Source organism: Rhinichthys klamathensis, unplaced genomic scaffold (assembly GCF_029890125.1).
Source record: "Rhinichthys klamathensis goyatoka isolate OS25496 unplaced genomic scaffold, OSU_Roscu_1.1 h1tg000221l_1, whole genome shotgun sequence".
NCBI lineage: Eukaryota > Metazoa > Chordata > Actinopteri > Cypriniformes > Leuciscidae > Rhinichthys > Rhinichthys klamathensis.
Genome location: NW_026606745.1, coordinates 283,392 through 300,676, shown reverse-complemented (window position 1 = coordinate 300,676; position 17,285 = coordinate 283,392). Strand labels below are relative to the sequence as shown.

The 17,285-nt window shown below is 36.3% G+C and overlaps 1 protein-coding gene across 3 annotated transcripts in view; it reads left to right on the top strand.

Moving 5' to 3' along the window:
• The window catches only part of clocka (clock circadian regulator a), a 79,906-nt gene that overhangs the window by 41,058 nt on the left and 21,563 nt on the right, over nt 1-17,285 (top strand). For all 3 annotated transcript variants that reach the window (XM_056264416.1, XM_056264414.1, XM_056264415.1), the window contains 7 exons: nt 2,582-2,643; nt 4,164-4,390; nt 5,626-5,718; nt 13,695-13,754; nt 15,498-15,646; nt 16,407-16,498; nt 16,619-16,708. In XM_056264416.1, the coding sequence (XP_056120391.1) occupies nt 5,699-5,718; nt 13,695-13,754; nt 15,498-15,646; nt 16,407-16,498; nt 16,619-16,708 (411 nt within the window). In that variant the 5' untranslated portion in view covers nt 2,582-2,643; nt 4,164-4,390; nt 5,626-5,698. The remainder of the gene's footprint in view (nt 1-2,581; nt 2,644-4,163; nt 4,391-5,625; nt 5,719-13,694; nt 13,755-15,497; nt 15,647-16,406; nt 16,499-16,618; nt 16,709-17,285) is intronic.

Below are 17,285 nucleotides of genomic sequence, written 5' to 3'. Positions count from 1 at the left end.
ATGCTTATTAAAGAACTGAACTGGGTCAAAGCAGCTACTTTTGTTTGTGAAGTTGTGTAAATTTTTACATGAACGTCACATGCATTATTTTTTTTTTTAGCATAATGAAGGTTATGATGAAAAGAACAGGATGCTGTCGTCTCGGTTCAGAAGATGCTCATTGATTACTGCAGTCTGCCTGTTCAAGACATGGAAACCTAATATGAGTGATGTGAAGGCAATACCGCACCACCACTGCTATATATAGACTGCCCTCAGGGGTGTGTGTGCCTTTATGGCACATGCACTTCCCTGGACACGTCTTTCAGCTTGTCAGGGTACTACAGCTTCTTCATGTCTCACCCAGCTCACTCTCACGGCTTCTTTCATGCTGGGTAATTTCCATAGAGAACCAATGCCTGTTCTCATTTTACCAGAGTTGTATACAGGAGTACAAAGAGTTATGCACTCCCACATGAAGGGAGGCACTCATACATTTGATTTATTTACTACATTTATCATTTTTATTTTATTATTATTATTTTATACTTTATTTAAAGGTACAATATGCAGGATTTTCCGCCACCAGGGGTCGCTAACCTCTTACAATAACAAAGGCGTATATTAATGACGTATATTCCGCATTAAGCGTAATTATGGATATTGTCGTCAAGCTGATGGATCTTTTATGGTTGAGTGAATACATTGATGTTTTTAACATGACTGTGGTATGAAGCAGGGCGCGATTGCTAGACGTATAAGTAACCAGCCCCACACGCAACGCGAGTCCCGCGGATATAACGTGTTAAAGGAATAAGGACATTTCATTCTACAGAACTACACGCAAGAATTAATACTCACACAGGTCAGTTTATTAGAGGAATTAAACTTGAGGTAAGGTTGAGGTTTCACTTGCTCTAACAGTTACACTATCACACTAAACGGCCTTTGTGGGTGGAATGTTGTTAGTTAGGTTGTTTGTTGGCTGTATGAGACTAAGCTAGATTAACATTAGAGAATAACTTTTCATCATGTTGAACTACATAACATTGATTAGTTTTATGTACAGATTTGCTCACCTGGGGTGCGTTTCCCAAAGCCAACTATGGTCGCAAGTTCCGTCGTTATATAGTTGGATAACGATGCTTTCGGGAAACGCACTCCTGTCTAATAAAGTAACATGCAACACTCGCGTCTCTGTCAAGTCAAAGTTAGTCGCGGACGTGGAGCTCTCGGCATCTCGAAAGACAGACTGATCTCATGAAATGGCGTAAAGATGTTGATCTTCGTTTTAGTCCTCTTTTTGTCTCAAAGTCTGCTTGCCATGGTCCATAATGTTTGAACAAAACAACAACAGCGTGAGCGTCCTTCTAGGCATAACGGGCATAAACCAGTTGTCAACTTTGTCGCCATGGTTACTATTGCAGTACCAGGTCAAACCTGGCGGAAACCGGGGGTAACGCGGATATGACGCCATTGACTGGCGACTCCTCACCCCTGCTCACACGCCCCGTTTCCTTGTTTAAAAGCGCAATTTTCGCACGATTTACAAATAGTTGGAAACATTTGGGATATTGTAAGTAGTCAACCAAACAAAATATATAACATTGGCCTAGTGGTTTTTGGACATTTTACTGCAAAAATCCTGCATATTGTACCTTTAATTATATATATATATATATATATATATATGTGTGTGTGTGTGTGTGTAATATGTATGTATGTATGTATGTATATGTGTTTTTTTATATTAAATTTTTTATATTTGATCTTTTTTATTTAATTTAACTTTATATCTTATTTTTATTTTATTTTATCCCTTTTTAAAAAAAAAAGAAATTCATTCAAAGAACAAAAGGACAAATTTAAAAGAAAACAACATTACTAACCTATATGGATTTCTTTTCTTCTGTGGAACACAAACAAAGATATTTTGAATTTGTCCCCCTTCGTACAATGAAATTAAATGTAAAGCAAATTAAGTAAATTATTTCTAGGTGAACTATCTTTTTTTTTTTTGGCAAGTGAATGTAAATGACTACTGTGGTTAGTACAGCGCACATCATACTGCAGTTAACTGGTAATGACAGTGAATTCTGTATGTTCTTATGAATGTTTGAACTTCGGCCCTGCTTTTACAGTATTAAGTGTTTATCTTTGGTGGAGAAAGTCTTGCCAAGTCGTCTATCATGCTTGGCAGTACATCACAACATCTGTGGCCTTGTAAAATATCCTGCAGGGTTAGGCTGAATAGTTTATTTTGGGATGGACAGAACTGTTAGTCCAGGGTGAAATGTTAAATGTCAGTTCATCATTTAGGGTATAGCGGTAATTATGCTTTTCCCCTCTGCGTTGCCGAATGTTTAACAGTTTAACTTCAAGGTCATGACTCTTCCCAGGCTTACTGATTCAAAGTGATGTTTTTATCTTGAAACCTGAATGCTTAGTTTTATGAGTTCAGATGTTTTTATTAAATTTTATTTTGGTTATAAACTCCTTAGCACCAGTTATGCTAATGTATTATTAGTTCCTTTAATCTGTAACTGAAGCCGTTTTCTCAGGAGCCTGCTGTTTATTTGACTAATTTCTGTTTCTGTTTCAGATTTAAGAGCAGATTTACAGTGGTTCAGGAGCGTTGCTGCTATTACAGAAATAATGACATGAGTGAGTTTATTTATTTATTCCCAAATCATAAATTACAATTCAGTTCTCTTTAAAAATCACAACATAATTCATTTCTTGCCAGCTATGCTTGCATAATTATTCACAATGGAACGATTTACAATTTAATTTAGGCTTTTTTAATTTTTTTTTATTATGTCTGGACATTTATTTCATATGACATATCATCTCTTCTAAATCTGAAATGATTTAAGGAATACACTCACCTAAAGGATTATTAGGAACACCATACTAATACTGTGTTTGATCCCCTTTCACCTTCAGAACTGCCTTAATTATACGTGGCATTGATTCAACAAGGTGCTGAAAGCATTCTTTAGAAATGTTGGCCCATATTGATAGGATAGCATCTTGCAGTTGATGGAGATTTGTGGGATGCACATCCAGGGCACGAAGCTCCCGTTCCACCACATCCCAAAGATGCTCTATTGGGTTGAGATCTGGTGACTGTGGGGGCCATTTTAGTACAGTGAACTCATTGTCATGTTCAAGAAACCAATTTGAAATGATTGGAGCTTTGTGACATGGTGCATTATCCTGCTGGAAGTAGCCATCAGAGGATGGGTACATGGTGGCCATAAAGGGATGGACATGGTAAGAAACGATGCTCAGGTAGGCCGTGGCATTTAAACGATGCCCAATTGGCACTAAGGGGCCTAAAGTGTGCCAAGAAAACATCCCCCACACCATTACACCACCACCACCAGCCTGCACAGTGGTAACAAGGCATGATGGATCCATGTTCTCATTCTGTTTACGCCAAATTCTGACTCTACCATCTGAATGTCTCAACAGAAATCGAGACTCATCAGACCAGGCAACATTTTTCCAGTCTTCAACTGTCCAATTTTGGTGAACTCTTGCAATTTGTAGCCTTTTTTTCCTATTTGTAGTGGAGATGAGTGGTACCCGGTGGGGTCTTCTGCTGTTGTAGCCCATCCGCCTCAAGGTTGTGCGTGTTGTGGCTTCACAAATGCTTTGCTGCATACCTCGGTTGTAACGAGTGGTTATTTCAGTCAAAGTTGCTCTTCTATCAGCTTGAATCAGTCGGCCCATTCTCCTCTGACCTCTAGCATCAACAAGGCATTTTCGCCCACAGGACTGCCGCATACTGGATGTTTTTCCCTTTTCACACCATTCTTTGTAAACCCTAGAAATGGTTGTGCGTGAAAATCCCAGTAACTGAGCAGATTGTGAAATACTCAGACTGGCCCGTCTGGCACCAACAACCATGCCACGCTCAAAACTGCTTAAATCACCTTTCTTTCCCATTCTGACATTCAGTTTGGAGTTCAGGAGATTGTCTTGACCAGGACCACACCCCTAAATGCATTTAAGCAACTGCCATGTGATTGGTTGATTAGATAATTGCATTAATGATAAATTGAACAGGTGTTCCTAATAATCCTTTAGGTGAGTGTATATTTAACATGCTACCTTCATTACATATATACAGTATAAAATGGGTAATCATAATCCTGATTGTTTCTGTTTTTTCTTAGGTAGTGCTAACATGTGGTGCCTCCAGTCTCACACCCGACTGAAAGCACACACACCCCACAGGGACCCACAGCAGGCCTTTCTACCTTGACCTCAGAATCCTCTGATTGACCCTGCACACAAAAACATTCATATTCACACGCACCTTCTGTCTTGCCCACCGATTGTCCTCATCCTACATCCTGTGGCAAGCTTCTCTCTTCCTTCCTTAGAGCAAGCACGCCTGAAGGTAAGTTTGTTTTTGAATGAATTACCATATTTAATTGTTGTTTATTCCACATGGGTCATTGTTGCATTTTAATTTAATAACTCTAATAACTGGGCGCTTTTATATAAAATAGATTACAAATGAGGAAAATCACAAGCAATTCATCTTACAAGAGATGACTATATCAGGAGCACTGGAGCAGTAATGTTGTAACCATTGGGGTGGTGATGGCGCAGTGGATAAAGACACATGCCTTTGGTGTGAGAGACCCGGGTTCGAAGCCACTGTGAGACACCAATGTGTCCCTGAGCAAGACACTTAACCCCTAGTTGCTCCAGAGGCGTGCGACCTCTGACATATATAGCAATTGTAAGTCACTTTGGATAAAAGCGTCAGCTAAATGAATAAATGTAAATGTAAACCACAGTAGTGAAAACTAAGGACGTCAAAAGTACCAGAACTTCACTACAAGGTAATGTATTAGTAAAATAAAAAAATATTAGTGAAAAAAAGTAAAACAAAATACTATGCCCTTCTTTCTGCTGTATAAAAACAGTCATTTTGTCTTATGTTAAAGTCGGCATAGAAAGGAAGTTGTCATCGTCTTTTCTTCCCTGTTGTGACGTATATATCCGAGTGAAACAAATTCTCAAGTAAAAGTTGGTCTGGACTTGATTTTGAGTGACAGGTTGTCCCGCCCTCACGCCGGAAAACATGTCATCAGAGAAAAGAAGAGATCATTTTGCTGCAAGAGGGAGGGGAAGTTATTTTGATTAAAGATTACAAGGGAATTAAAAAAAATGGCGTTCACTGATCAATAATTTATGATACTGCAATATTTCATAAAAAAAAATGTTATGGTGACTAAGAAAAAAAAGATGTGTGTCAAAGTATGAGATCTTGCAGTCTAAATGCAACTTAATAGTTCTTATGGTTCTTTTTTTTTTTTTTTATTATGAATGTTTTCTAATTAATTCGGAGACTTTAATGCTGTTAGATACCTGAAAAATTTCAAGCATTATCTACTTTATTTATGTCTTTATTCAATTTTGTTTCTTGAAAAGCTGAAAGCACTTACTACTACATTTAATTTTTGTAGCAGTAAATAACTGGTATTTGTATTGACTGCTGAATGTTTGGTATCATGACAGCCCTAATAAAACGATTTTTTAAATGTATTTTAAGGAGTGCCTTTTAAATAAACACATTTAAATTGCATTAAATAAAATTGTTGTTGTTCTCATTTTGTTACCCAGGTTAATGTACAAATGTCTACCTCACGCTTAAAGATCCTCTCTCTACAACTGCGACCCTGAACACACTACAAAAATGACCTCCAGCATAGACCGGTAAGTCCTTGGTCGACCCTAAACCATCGTTTAAACAATCGATTCTCTTAAAAGGATAGTTCACTCAAAGATTAAAATTCTGTGGACATTTACTCACCCTTAAGTTGTTTCAAACCTGTATGAGTCTGTTTCTTCTGCTGAACACAAAAGAAGATATTTTGAAGAATATGGGTAACCTAACAGTTGATGCGCCCCATTGACTTCCATAGTATTTTTTCTTCCTACTATGGATGTCAATGGGGCCCATAAACTGTTTGGTTACCCATATTCTTCAAACTATCTTTTTTGTGTTCAACAGAAGAAAGAAATGAATCAACTTGAGGGTAAATGATGAAAGAATTTTTATTTTTGGGAGAACTATCCCTTTAACATTAGCCAAACTCTACACAAAAACATGTATCAGATCGGCACAGAACATCAATAAAATGGCTAATAAATCTCCATTATTATTTTCATTCAAACCAAGACAGTTCCTGCCCTGCACCGCATAACAGCATATTTTGCCTGACACCGTAACCATGGTTACAGTTACGGTGCAACAGAGATGAAGCGCTCCTATTAAACAATCTTAATATCCATGTTCGTAAACAGCTTTCCTTTCCTCTAACATGCAAATGTAACACACCCATGGCCAGTTGCTATAGAGACAGCAGTGAATGGAATGACATTAAACATGCCCACTCTGGCCGGCCTCGATGCACCCGGCTTTTTTCTAACTGGTCGAGCCTGTTGAGTGACAGTGAGATGGGCCGTTGTGTGGCAGCGGTGTGGAATTTTTCAGGCTAATCTCTGGATTACCGCCACGCTGAATAGAGCAGCAGCTCCATTTTCCTCTCTCAAAGGTTTCCAGGTGAAGTAACTGGAGATGGCAGTGGCACCTACGATCGAAAACAGAGACTTAAAACCATCTCACCTAATGGCGATTGAACAATCTGTATTTTCTTACCTTATTCAGTGAAATCCTCTCATCTCTCAGACCCTCGTGAGCTCTCAGTGGCCCTTCACACAGGACACGTTCTAGGCAGAACACTGGGGGATTTCATATGCATTTTACACAGTCGTTTTAACTTGTACGAATTTTGCTTGTGGTTTGTGTTGATTGATTTGAGTGAGGAGAAAAAAAAGGCAGCATGTGAGAATGAAGCTCCACACCTCTGACATGGGATGAGAAGTACTTGTTTTTCTTTTCCCATTTTTTTTTATCTAAAATATATATATTTTTTTATTTGTTATTCTTAACAAATTTGAATATTTGCTGTTAAGCATACTGAGTTGCATTTTATACTAGCGTTTTTATTACATGCATTGCATGTTAATATAATTACAATAGTACAAATAGCAATATAAGCTGCTTAAGGAAATAATTACATATTAAATATTTATTTTAGTAGTTTATTTAGTTTATCATAATGTAGAAATTACAAATTTATTATACACATATTATTAATTATTATTTAGCTAATATTTTATCTGATGCCAGATAAATAACACAATAAATGTGCTCTTTGCTGTTTATTTTGTAATATTTTTATTTATCCGATTTCATGCGATTTCAAATCCAGATGTCCAATATCCTGGTACTGGATAATAAATATGATATGATTCCGCAACATCGAAAGAAGTTATTGCATTTTGATATTTAATATGCAGCAGTTAACATTATTCTTAATATAATATAATAAAAATAACCAACTGAAACTCTTAATTCTTTTTTTAATTATGGTAAATCTTTCATTATAATAGCGCTTTTTGTTCAAATTCAGTCTGAGTTTGTAATTAACTTTGGTAACACATTACAATAAGGTTTCATTTGTTAACATTAGTTAATGTATTAAATAACATGAATTAACAATTGTTACTATATATATTAATCTTTGTTAATGTTATAAAAAATACAGCTGTTCATTGTTTGTTCATGTTAGTTCACAGTGCATTAACTAATGTTAACAAATACAACTTTTGATTTTTATAATAGTAAATGTCGAAATGTACATCAACTAAGATTAATAAATGCTGTAGAAGTGCAGTTCATTATTAGTTCATGTTAACTAATGTACTTTACTAATATTAATTAATAAAACCTAAAGTGTTTTTTTTTTATGTGGTAAGCTGTTATGCACTCATATTCGCTCATCCTGAAGTGATGGGACTGGTCTGACCTGCTGTACAGTTAAGCCAAAGTGAAACTACCAGGCCCTTAAAGTGCAAACGGATACATTTAGACTTCTATCATGATTGCATTTTTTAATATTTACACATTTGAACCACTATGACTTTGGGACACATCACAGTTTGTTAGTCAAGGTTCTCTGGTTTTTAGCTGTCAATAATTCTCAAGCCATTCATGTCACATCTCATGTTATAGAGTTTATGTCAGGTTTAAGTTTTAAAATATGCTAAAATATAAATATGCACATAAGTGGGGCAAGTAAATGTCAGATTAAATTTGACTAAAAACCTAAAACTTAGTTCAGCATTACTTGTTAAACATCCAGCGGGCTCGATGATGTACTCTACATTCCAGCATTATGACACATATTTTTTTGTTGATACAACCAAATTTGTTCAGACATTGTACTTTGGGATGTCTGATGAAGTTAATGATGATTTTTTTTAATGGTCAAACCTGATATTTTTCATCCGCACACATATTTGACACTTTCCAAACACCATCTGACAGAAACTTGGGTGAAATTCAGTCACAACTTCTTGTGATTGTCCAAATGTTAGTTTTAAGTATTGTAATGTTTGCCAGGCAAAAGGACTAAGCAATAGGACTTGAGTTTAAGTCAGGAGTCTCAAGTCCACATCTCTGATATCCACTGCTAAACATTTCATTGAGTAAATCTAGGTCAAATGTGTGTTGAACAGTTCTGGGCTGCGTTAAAAACTCTTGAGGAAAATTTGCAATTAAGGTGAATACAGATGAAGTGGGACACTTAAGTTTTATTGAGAATAATGTGTACATTACTTACTTCATTTATTCCTGTGATGGCAAAGCTGAATTTTCAGCATCATTTTTTTTTAACTCTATTAAATTTAGCATCATGATTAAATTTCAGCATCATTTTTTTTAATTCTATTAAATTTAATTAAATTTTTACCTTTAATTTAAATGAGCATGGGGCATTGACATTGCCATTTGGATCTCATTTGAAAAACAATGGCCAATCAGGAAGTCTACTTTATGTGGCCAACACTGCTAAATGATGTTTTCCTGTTGGCTTCTAGTTAAATATTGAGTCTTAATATTTGCCAGTGCCAGTAAATTTATGCCTTTTGGTAAACATGCAGCACTATAACATATACTCCTCTTTTTAGTCCTTTGATAATAATAAACATTTGATAATAAACATCAAGGGTAATTGACCCTCCGCAAAGAGCCAACAGGCAGTTAGCATCACACTGGCTCCCTCGACAAAAACCCAATAGGATTTCCCCATAGGCTTTTGGATTATCGCAAAAAAAAGCTCTGTGAACAACAAAAGTTTATGATACTTGCACGTTTTGTCCATCAAGATAATTATCACAGATGAACACAACTTTTATGAATTTTGAAGCCTAAATGCAGTCGCCAGAAGTAAAAAGCTAAAGGTAGGCTATAAACGAACCACACAGCGGTCCCACAACTTCAACGTCACCATCACTAAGCTTCCGACAACTCTTTCAGTTTTTATCTAAAAAACGTTTGATTTAGAATAGTTTATAAGAGCACAACTATAAGCATAACGAACTCTAAAAGCGTACAAAGCAACTGTAAAAGTTTACCTGTTCGGCGTGATGACGTTAAGTCTCCTCAACAGCCTCTGTAGTCCCATTTAGCCACTTGTTAGCAACCGCCTTTTTCAAGACATCTACAGTAACAGCTTCAAAAATAGTACTGATTTAGAGTAAAATGTGAAAGTGTCTTGAGCTGGCGTTCACCACAGACCTTATTTCAGCCATTTAACCAAAACCCCATTCAAAAAAAAAAACATTGACTTTGATAACTCGTTTCCGTGTTTTGGCCTACAAAGTGATGTCATTCCTGCACCACTCTATTCAAGGCACGTCGAGCCTCTGTTTATGCATTGTGATAAATGCTGTGCTTGGAAACTAGATCTCTGGCATCAGTTGACATCCTTATTGCATTGTTGTGGTCAACTGTTGCTGTGTTTGCTTTACTGGAATCAGGAAGATGGCGAATTAAAACGGTCACTCACGACACAAACACTATTAAAGTTAATAATCAGCCATCCACATCCTCTATGTGTGTGTGTGTGTGTTCGAGAGAGAACTGTGAAATTAATACACAAGCACTGCATTGTCTTGGCAGTATAAAATTAGCTCAAATTAGCTTAATTTCAGTATACTTAAATGAGGTGCATGTTCAAAACAAGTCGTTCCTAGGGTAGTCGCCTAGTCGGATAGATTGTGTGAGAAAGAAAATACCACACAATGAGTGTGCAGTGACTAATGGACTTGTTTGTGTCTTCAAAACAATTACAGCTCTCCTCTCACTTTAATTTGTGCGAGTGTGTGTGTATCCTGTCACTGTGTGGAGGGTCTTTTAGATGCAGCAACTTTAAGCCTAAAGACAGGTGTGGAATGAGGTCATTCAGTCATGAGCCGATACACAATCTCTAATGCTGGCTGTGTGTCACGCACGAGGCTGTAGTGGCAGACGCAGTGACGCATTTGGAAGTGAATGATGAATGTTGAGTGTGTGGCTTCAAATGCAACCGAAGCGTTCAATTGCAATTCATACATAATGTGATGGTACTACGGCTCAAAGGCTGGAAAACGTACTAAATGCATCTTATGTTCAACGAATATGTGTCGTCTCTTTTGTTTGTGATGGATAAATGTAAGAATTGATATATGTATGTTAGTTTACTCCTAAAAGTTGACTTATATGCATTTAACATATAGTCTTTCTCTTCTAGCAAAACGCACAAAAAATATAGATGACTCATCTTGCGCTCATGGGCGTGGGCAGTTTTTTTTTCCCTTGATAAAAAGCTTGCTAATGAATGTTTACACCTCATAAAACCTTCTAATTCTGATTAGCAGTAGAAAGTAGCCAATCATGGTTTGTGGCTATGGTTTTACACTACTGTTCAAAAGTTTGGGCTCAGTAAGGATGTTTTTTTGGAAAGAAAGAAATAATTTCATTCAGCAAGGACTCATTAAATTGATCGAAAGTGACAATAAAGACATTTATAATGTTACAAAAGATTTATATTTCAGATCAATTCTGTTCTTTTCAACTTTCAACATCAAATAATCCTAAAAACAACTGTTTTCTAAATTGATACTAATAAGAAATGTTTCATGAGCAGTAAATCGGCATATCAGAATGATGTCTGAAGGATCATGTAACATTGAAGACTGAAGCAATGATGCTGAAAATTCAGCTCTGCCATCACAGGAATACATTTCATTTTAAAATATATTAAAATAGAAAACAGTTATTTTCAATTTAAATCATTGCTATATTTGTTTTATAAAATAAATGCAGCTTTAATGAGCATAAGAGACTTTTTTTCAAAAACGTTAAAAAAAATCTTACCAAACCTAAACTTTTGAATGATAGTGCTGACTAAAACATAGTGGCTATTTTTATTTTTAAAGACAAGGCATTTGTAAGCCCTTTGCAAGCCCCTAATTAGAAAAATAAATAAATACGGGGAAAAACTCTGCTCAGCAAGCCATTTTATGGGCTTTTTTACACTGTTTTTTCTCTTCACAATGTAAACTGAAATTAGGTGAAAATATTTAGCTTTTTCTGACTCCTTTCTTACTAATTGTCTCTTTTAAATTTTCTTAGTCAATCTTACCTCTTCGTATTGTGTGCGGACACACCATTTTAATCAGATGGCTTTGGATTCACAGAGCTGATATAAAAAAAATTTAGTTTGGCAGCCAAATGGCGTCAGTGTATTTTTAGAATCATTTATAGATGTTAGACATTTATTGCATATTTTTTAAACTTTATTTTCTTTTTCTGTTTCCTCTTAAACTGCATATCTGTATTCTAAATTGAAAATGCAGTTTTCAGTCACATGCAGCAATAATATCGAACATATTATGTGGCATTATTAGAGCAGTGGGTGCTTCCTCACTCAAACACACAGTCACACACCCACAACCATTAATGCAAATGGACTGGGGCAAATTCTGGATTGTTTATGTAAGAATGTTGGTAATGGACACCCAGCGGCAGAGCAAAATGCACATTGGTTTATTTACCCAGCCTGTTGTTTGCACTCATTAATTTGTAACTTTGCAAATACACACTCGTATGGTTGCATATGGTTGCATATGCACTCATTGGACTTGTATATATACCTACACACAATAAATGAAAGGTCATTATGATCTCTGCTGTTCCAGAGACAGACACACATTTGAACACCCTGTGCAAAAGACCAATTATCTCAAAGCTGAAAAAGACAGAGTGACTGTTGTCGTGTTGAGATGACCTTAAAAAGATCATAAATAAACTGTCATTTACTCACTCGACCTCATGTCTTTCCAAACCCAAACTATTACAAACTGTTCTCAGATCCTCTGCTATGACCAGCTGGTCTCGCTTTCTGTCTTGTGCTCACAAAGCAGCTGAGTCAGAGAACACTGGGTATCTAAATATATACTGACACACACACACACACACAGCGCCCCTACAGACCTTTATGTCCGCCTCTCACTGCCACCTCCACTGCTGACCTGCTGCCTGTTTTATCAATGATTTATTGCCTGATCTGATTATGATGAAATATTGTGGGGCATCAGAAGAAATGGCTTAAACATTTTCTCGGTTTAGTCGTTTTTATATTTCCTCATTAACTCGCTCACTCATTTACCCACCCTCATGTCGTTCCAAACCTGCATGATTGTCCCCCCCCCCCCCCCCCCCAGTGAAAAGAGGACATGTTGAAGATTGTTCTGGCCACTCTTTTCCATGCATCCATGCAATTACAATGAATGGGGACAAAAAGAATGTCAAGCTAATGATTCAAGCATCAGCAATATTTGATTCAGGGAATTAATTGTCCTTTTGAGTTTGATCTTGCAGTTCATAAAACCATTCCGAATGATTTGTTCATGATTTGTTGTTTCAGCAGTTCACCCAAAAATTAAAATTCTGTTATCATTTACTTACTCTTATGTCGTTCCAAACCCATAAGACTTTTGTTGATCTTGGAAACACAAAGAAAGATATTTTGGTAACACTTTAGTTTAGTTTGGCTGTTTATTAGTACTTTTAAAGCACATATTAATGCCTTATTCTACATGACCATATTCTACATCCCTTAATCCTACCTAATACATAAACTTAACTACCTTGCAAACATTAATAAACCGAATGTAGGAGTTTATTGAGGCAAAAATCGTAGTTATTAGTGAGAACTGGACCCTAATCTAAAGTGTGACCGATATTTTTAATAATAAAACATGATAGATTTCTGTCCCTCCAGTGAACACAAAAACATTGACGCTTCAAAAAGTTCATAAAACTTCGTAGAAGAAATCCAAGCATGTTTGAGCTTCCGATACCATATCTGATGTGCCCTATGAATTAGCGTTGATCAGTGTTTATATGCGAGTAAAAGCTTATATTAAATCTGTTCATCATATAAGTGATCATGTCTCTTCAGAAGACTTTGATTAAAAAGTAAGATCAAAGTTTTGGTCTTATGCGTTTAGAAAAGCATGATTAATTGGCAGAATATTTATTTTTTGGTGAGCATTGAACAATGAATAATGATTTAAATGTTCAGCCTGTTCCTCACACAAAGCTATCATATGACTTCAGAAGACTTATTGTGCCCTGTTTGAAAGCTTGATAACTACATGTTCCTCATTATTATTTTTTGGGGAACAATCCCACTAACACTGGGATGGGTGAAGAATGAAGCTGTCTTTGATCCAGCTAGGTAGAGCTCACATTAGTCAAGCTGGTCTAACCGCTTTTACTATTGGTCTCTTTTCAGGGATGACAGCAGTATCTTTGATGGGTTGATGGAAGAAGATGAGAAGGACAAAGCAAAAAGGTGATTATACAAACAAAACATTATGATTATGGTTGCTTAACGGGAATTTCTTTCTCTTACCCAAGACAACCCCTCATTCCATTATCTCATTCCATTATCTCATGCAAGAATGGATTAAACATGATTTATTAGAGGATTGTATAGACAAGTCCTTTTCCACGGTAGTATATCTAAAGTGGTTTTGCATCAGGAATAGAAACTTAAGTGTGACCTAGTTATGACTGTTTAGACCTGAGTGCACAGATTCACCCTCATCTTCTGTATACAATCACAGAACCGTGAAATGGTTTCTCTCAGCATTGCAAGATTTTTCTCATATCAGATAGTGTCCCATTATCACTTTTAGAGGTGAATTGAAGAATTAATAGGTAGTTACATGACGTGCAGTTCAGTGTTAATTTCGTTGACGAAAATAACGACGAAAATTATTCGTCAACGACATTTTTTCACAGACGAAAACGAGACGATAACTAAATAAAACCTAGTTTTAAATGACAAAGACTATGACGAAAATCTATTGACATTTTCGTCAACGAATAAAAACTAGACGAAAATGTTAGATAGTGACGATTTGGGAAGCGATCCGTCAGAACTGATGTCCTGCGTGTGTGGTAGATGCGCACATTTGTAGGCTACTGTAACGTGATCTACCCCGCGGTCATAAAACGCTAAAAAATGTGAACGTCTGGGAGAATGAGTAGAGCAGACATATAGATCTCTGAATAAGAGTGACGATGCAAAAAAGAGCTCTATTCGGTGCGGTTTTCTGTGCGCACACACCTAACCCGAAGCGTGCAGTCATGCACAATACACCTACAGCGCGCGAGTAGGCTACTGAATTGAGCTCTCTTTCGTGTCTGAATGGAGAAATACACAACAGTATGTCTAAATGTCCTTTTTGGAGAGTATTCATGTAACTATGCTGGTTATGTCTTAAACTGTGAGTGTGTCGGATGTGCATCAGTGCAATTGTATCCGCATGTCATTGGACATGATCCGACGTCTTAAAGTGACAGTGGCAATAAACCTAATGCGGTCCGTGTCCTTAATTTTGATCAAGCAACAAAAGAAAAAGAGAAAAGCATTCACTGTTTGTTAATAGCTTTAATAAGGATTAATTATATTTAATTCATACAAATAAATATGTCTGCTTGAAAGAATAAAGAATGATGTGTAAGTAGTTATAAGGAATGAATATATCATTCATTGTAAAGAAGACTGTGTTGTACTTTAGGAAAAGTGGTTTTATTTCATTTTAAGATATTTTTTAAGTAACAGCAGTTAAATCTGTATCTGTATTGCATGTTCAAACTTAAAAATCATTCATATTAATAGGTTAATAGATGTTTTCTCCGGGAGTATATGGGTTTGGAAATTTTAGAGAAATTCTAAATTAACGCATTACAATTGAACTAAACCCATTATATTTTAGTCGACTAAATCTACTGTAGATTTAGTCGACTAAAATGTTATTGTATTTCGTCGACTAAAACTAGACTAAAACTAAAACAATTCAGATGACTAAAATATGACTAAAACTAAATGGCATTTTAGTCAAAAGACTAAGACTAAAACTAAATCAAAATTTGCTGACAAAATTAACACTGGTGCAGTTTAGAGCTCAACTGTGACTTTGAAAGCTTCTGAAATACCAATGAAATAATGTCATTATCTTATTATCTTAAAGTCAACGATTGATTTCCACTGATTGGAATTTTCCACCTCTTGTTTTTCCACCGACAGAGTATCTAGGAACAAGTCGGAAAAGAAGAGGCGAGACCAGTTCAATGTGCTCATCAAGGAACTGGGCACCATGTTGCCGGGAAACACCCGCAAGATGGACAAGTCTACCATCCTACAAAAGAGCATCGACTTCCTGCGCAAGCACAAAGGTTACTGCAGTGCCATACCAATTATTAGTTATCCCAGATATTTTTAGATCTCGATTTGTCATGTGTTTTAGATCAGTTATCATTTTGAAAATACAAGTCAACTTAATATTTTCATTGACTAAAAGAAAAAAAAGAAAACTAAACCATTTTCATATTTTCAATCAATAATGTATCCAACATTTTTGACATCCAACTTTTTCTCTGTAATTGTTTACTTGACTAGTTACTATCGATGTATTCTGGCCAAGAACCATCCACTTAGACAGGAAGGAGCCGTCTGATGACATGTAAAACGTGTAAAACCTCCACCACAGTTTGCTTTTCTCATTCAACATATAGATATTTCTGATATTGATTCTTATTGATAGACAAAAGTCTGCATACAACAATTAGTCTGCATACAACAAATTGGAATATTAGTGCAGCAGACAAAAGATTTAACGGGCACCACCAAAGAAATTAGGACATCTTTTAGTTGCTCCTATATTCCTCAAATGGAAGGATTGCTTTTGGTATTATTTTTGGGGACGATACCATTTATGAAAGAGATTCAAAACTATAAAAACCCGGTTTTACGGTGCTTATATTGACAAGTACATCATTATTATGCACTGAGTTCATTCTGTTATAACTAAAGTAAACAATTTATAATTAATCAGACATTTAGTTTATTAACCTGATGAAAATAAACTTGTAATGTAAACTTTGTCCTCCTGTTTTTGAAACCGAACTCTTGTTGTTTGTATTGTCTTACCATCAGAAATTGCTGCGCAGTCTGAGTCGAGTGAAATCCGTCAGGACTGGAAGCCGCCCTTTCTTAGCAATGAGGAGTTCACACAGCTGATGCTGGAGGTGAGGACTTTCTCTTACTGGTACACACACACTTGCCTAAAGCCCCTACTCATGTGTATTAATTCAGTAAACGCTAAAACTACAGTATTATGGATATTCTTCATTGCTTTATTCTTTTAGGCATTAGATGGCTTCTTTCTGGCCATCATGACGGACGGCAACATAATCTACGTCTCAGAAAGCGTTACGTCTTTATTAGAACATCTACCTGTGAGTATGAACACACTTCATTTTTTTTAATCAAAAATGTCATTTGTTCTTGTGATGGCAAAGCTGGATTTTCAGCCTCATTACTCGAGTCTTCAGTGTCACATGATCCTTCAGAAATCATTCTTGTGTGTGTGTGAGATGTGAAGGCCAAGTATGGTAACCCATACTCGGAATTTGTCCTCTGCATTTAACCCATCTAAGATAGTGCATACACATAAGGAGCAGTGAGTAGTGAAGACACACACACACTGCAAACCGTGGACACACACACCCGGAGCAGTGGGCAGCCATTCACTGCGGTGCCCAGGGAGCGATTGGGGGTATGGGAGCAATTGGTATTGGTATTGATATGCTGATTTGCCGCTCAAGAAATATTTGTTATTGACAGTGTTGAAAACAGTTGTGCTGCTTAATATATGTGTGTAAATAAATGTTTTGAGGATTCTTTGGTAAACAGAAAGTTCAAAAGAACAGCTTTTATTTGAAATTGAATTTTTTGTAACATTAAATGGAAATGAGCAGTGGCACAATGCGGCGACCACTAAAGGTTGTGCAATTGTCCGCCACCTGATCAGTT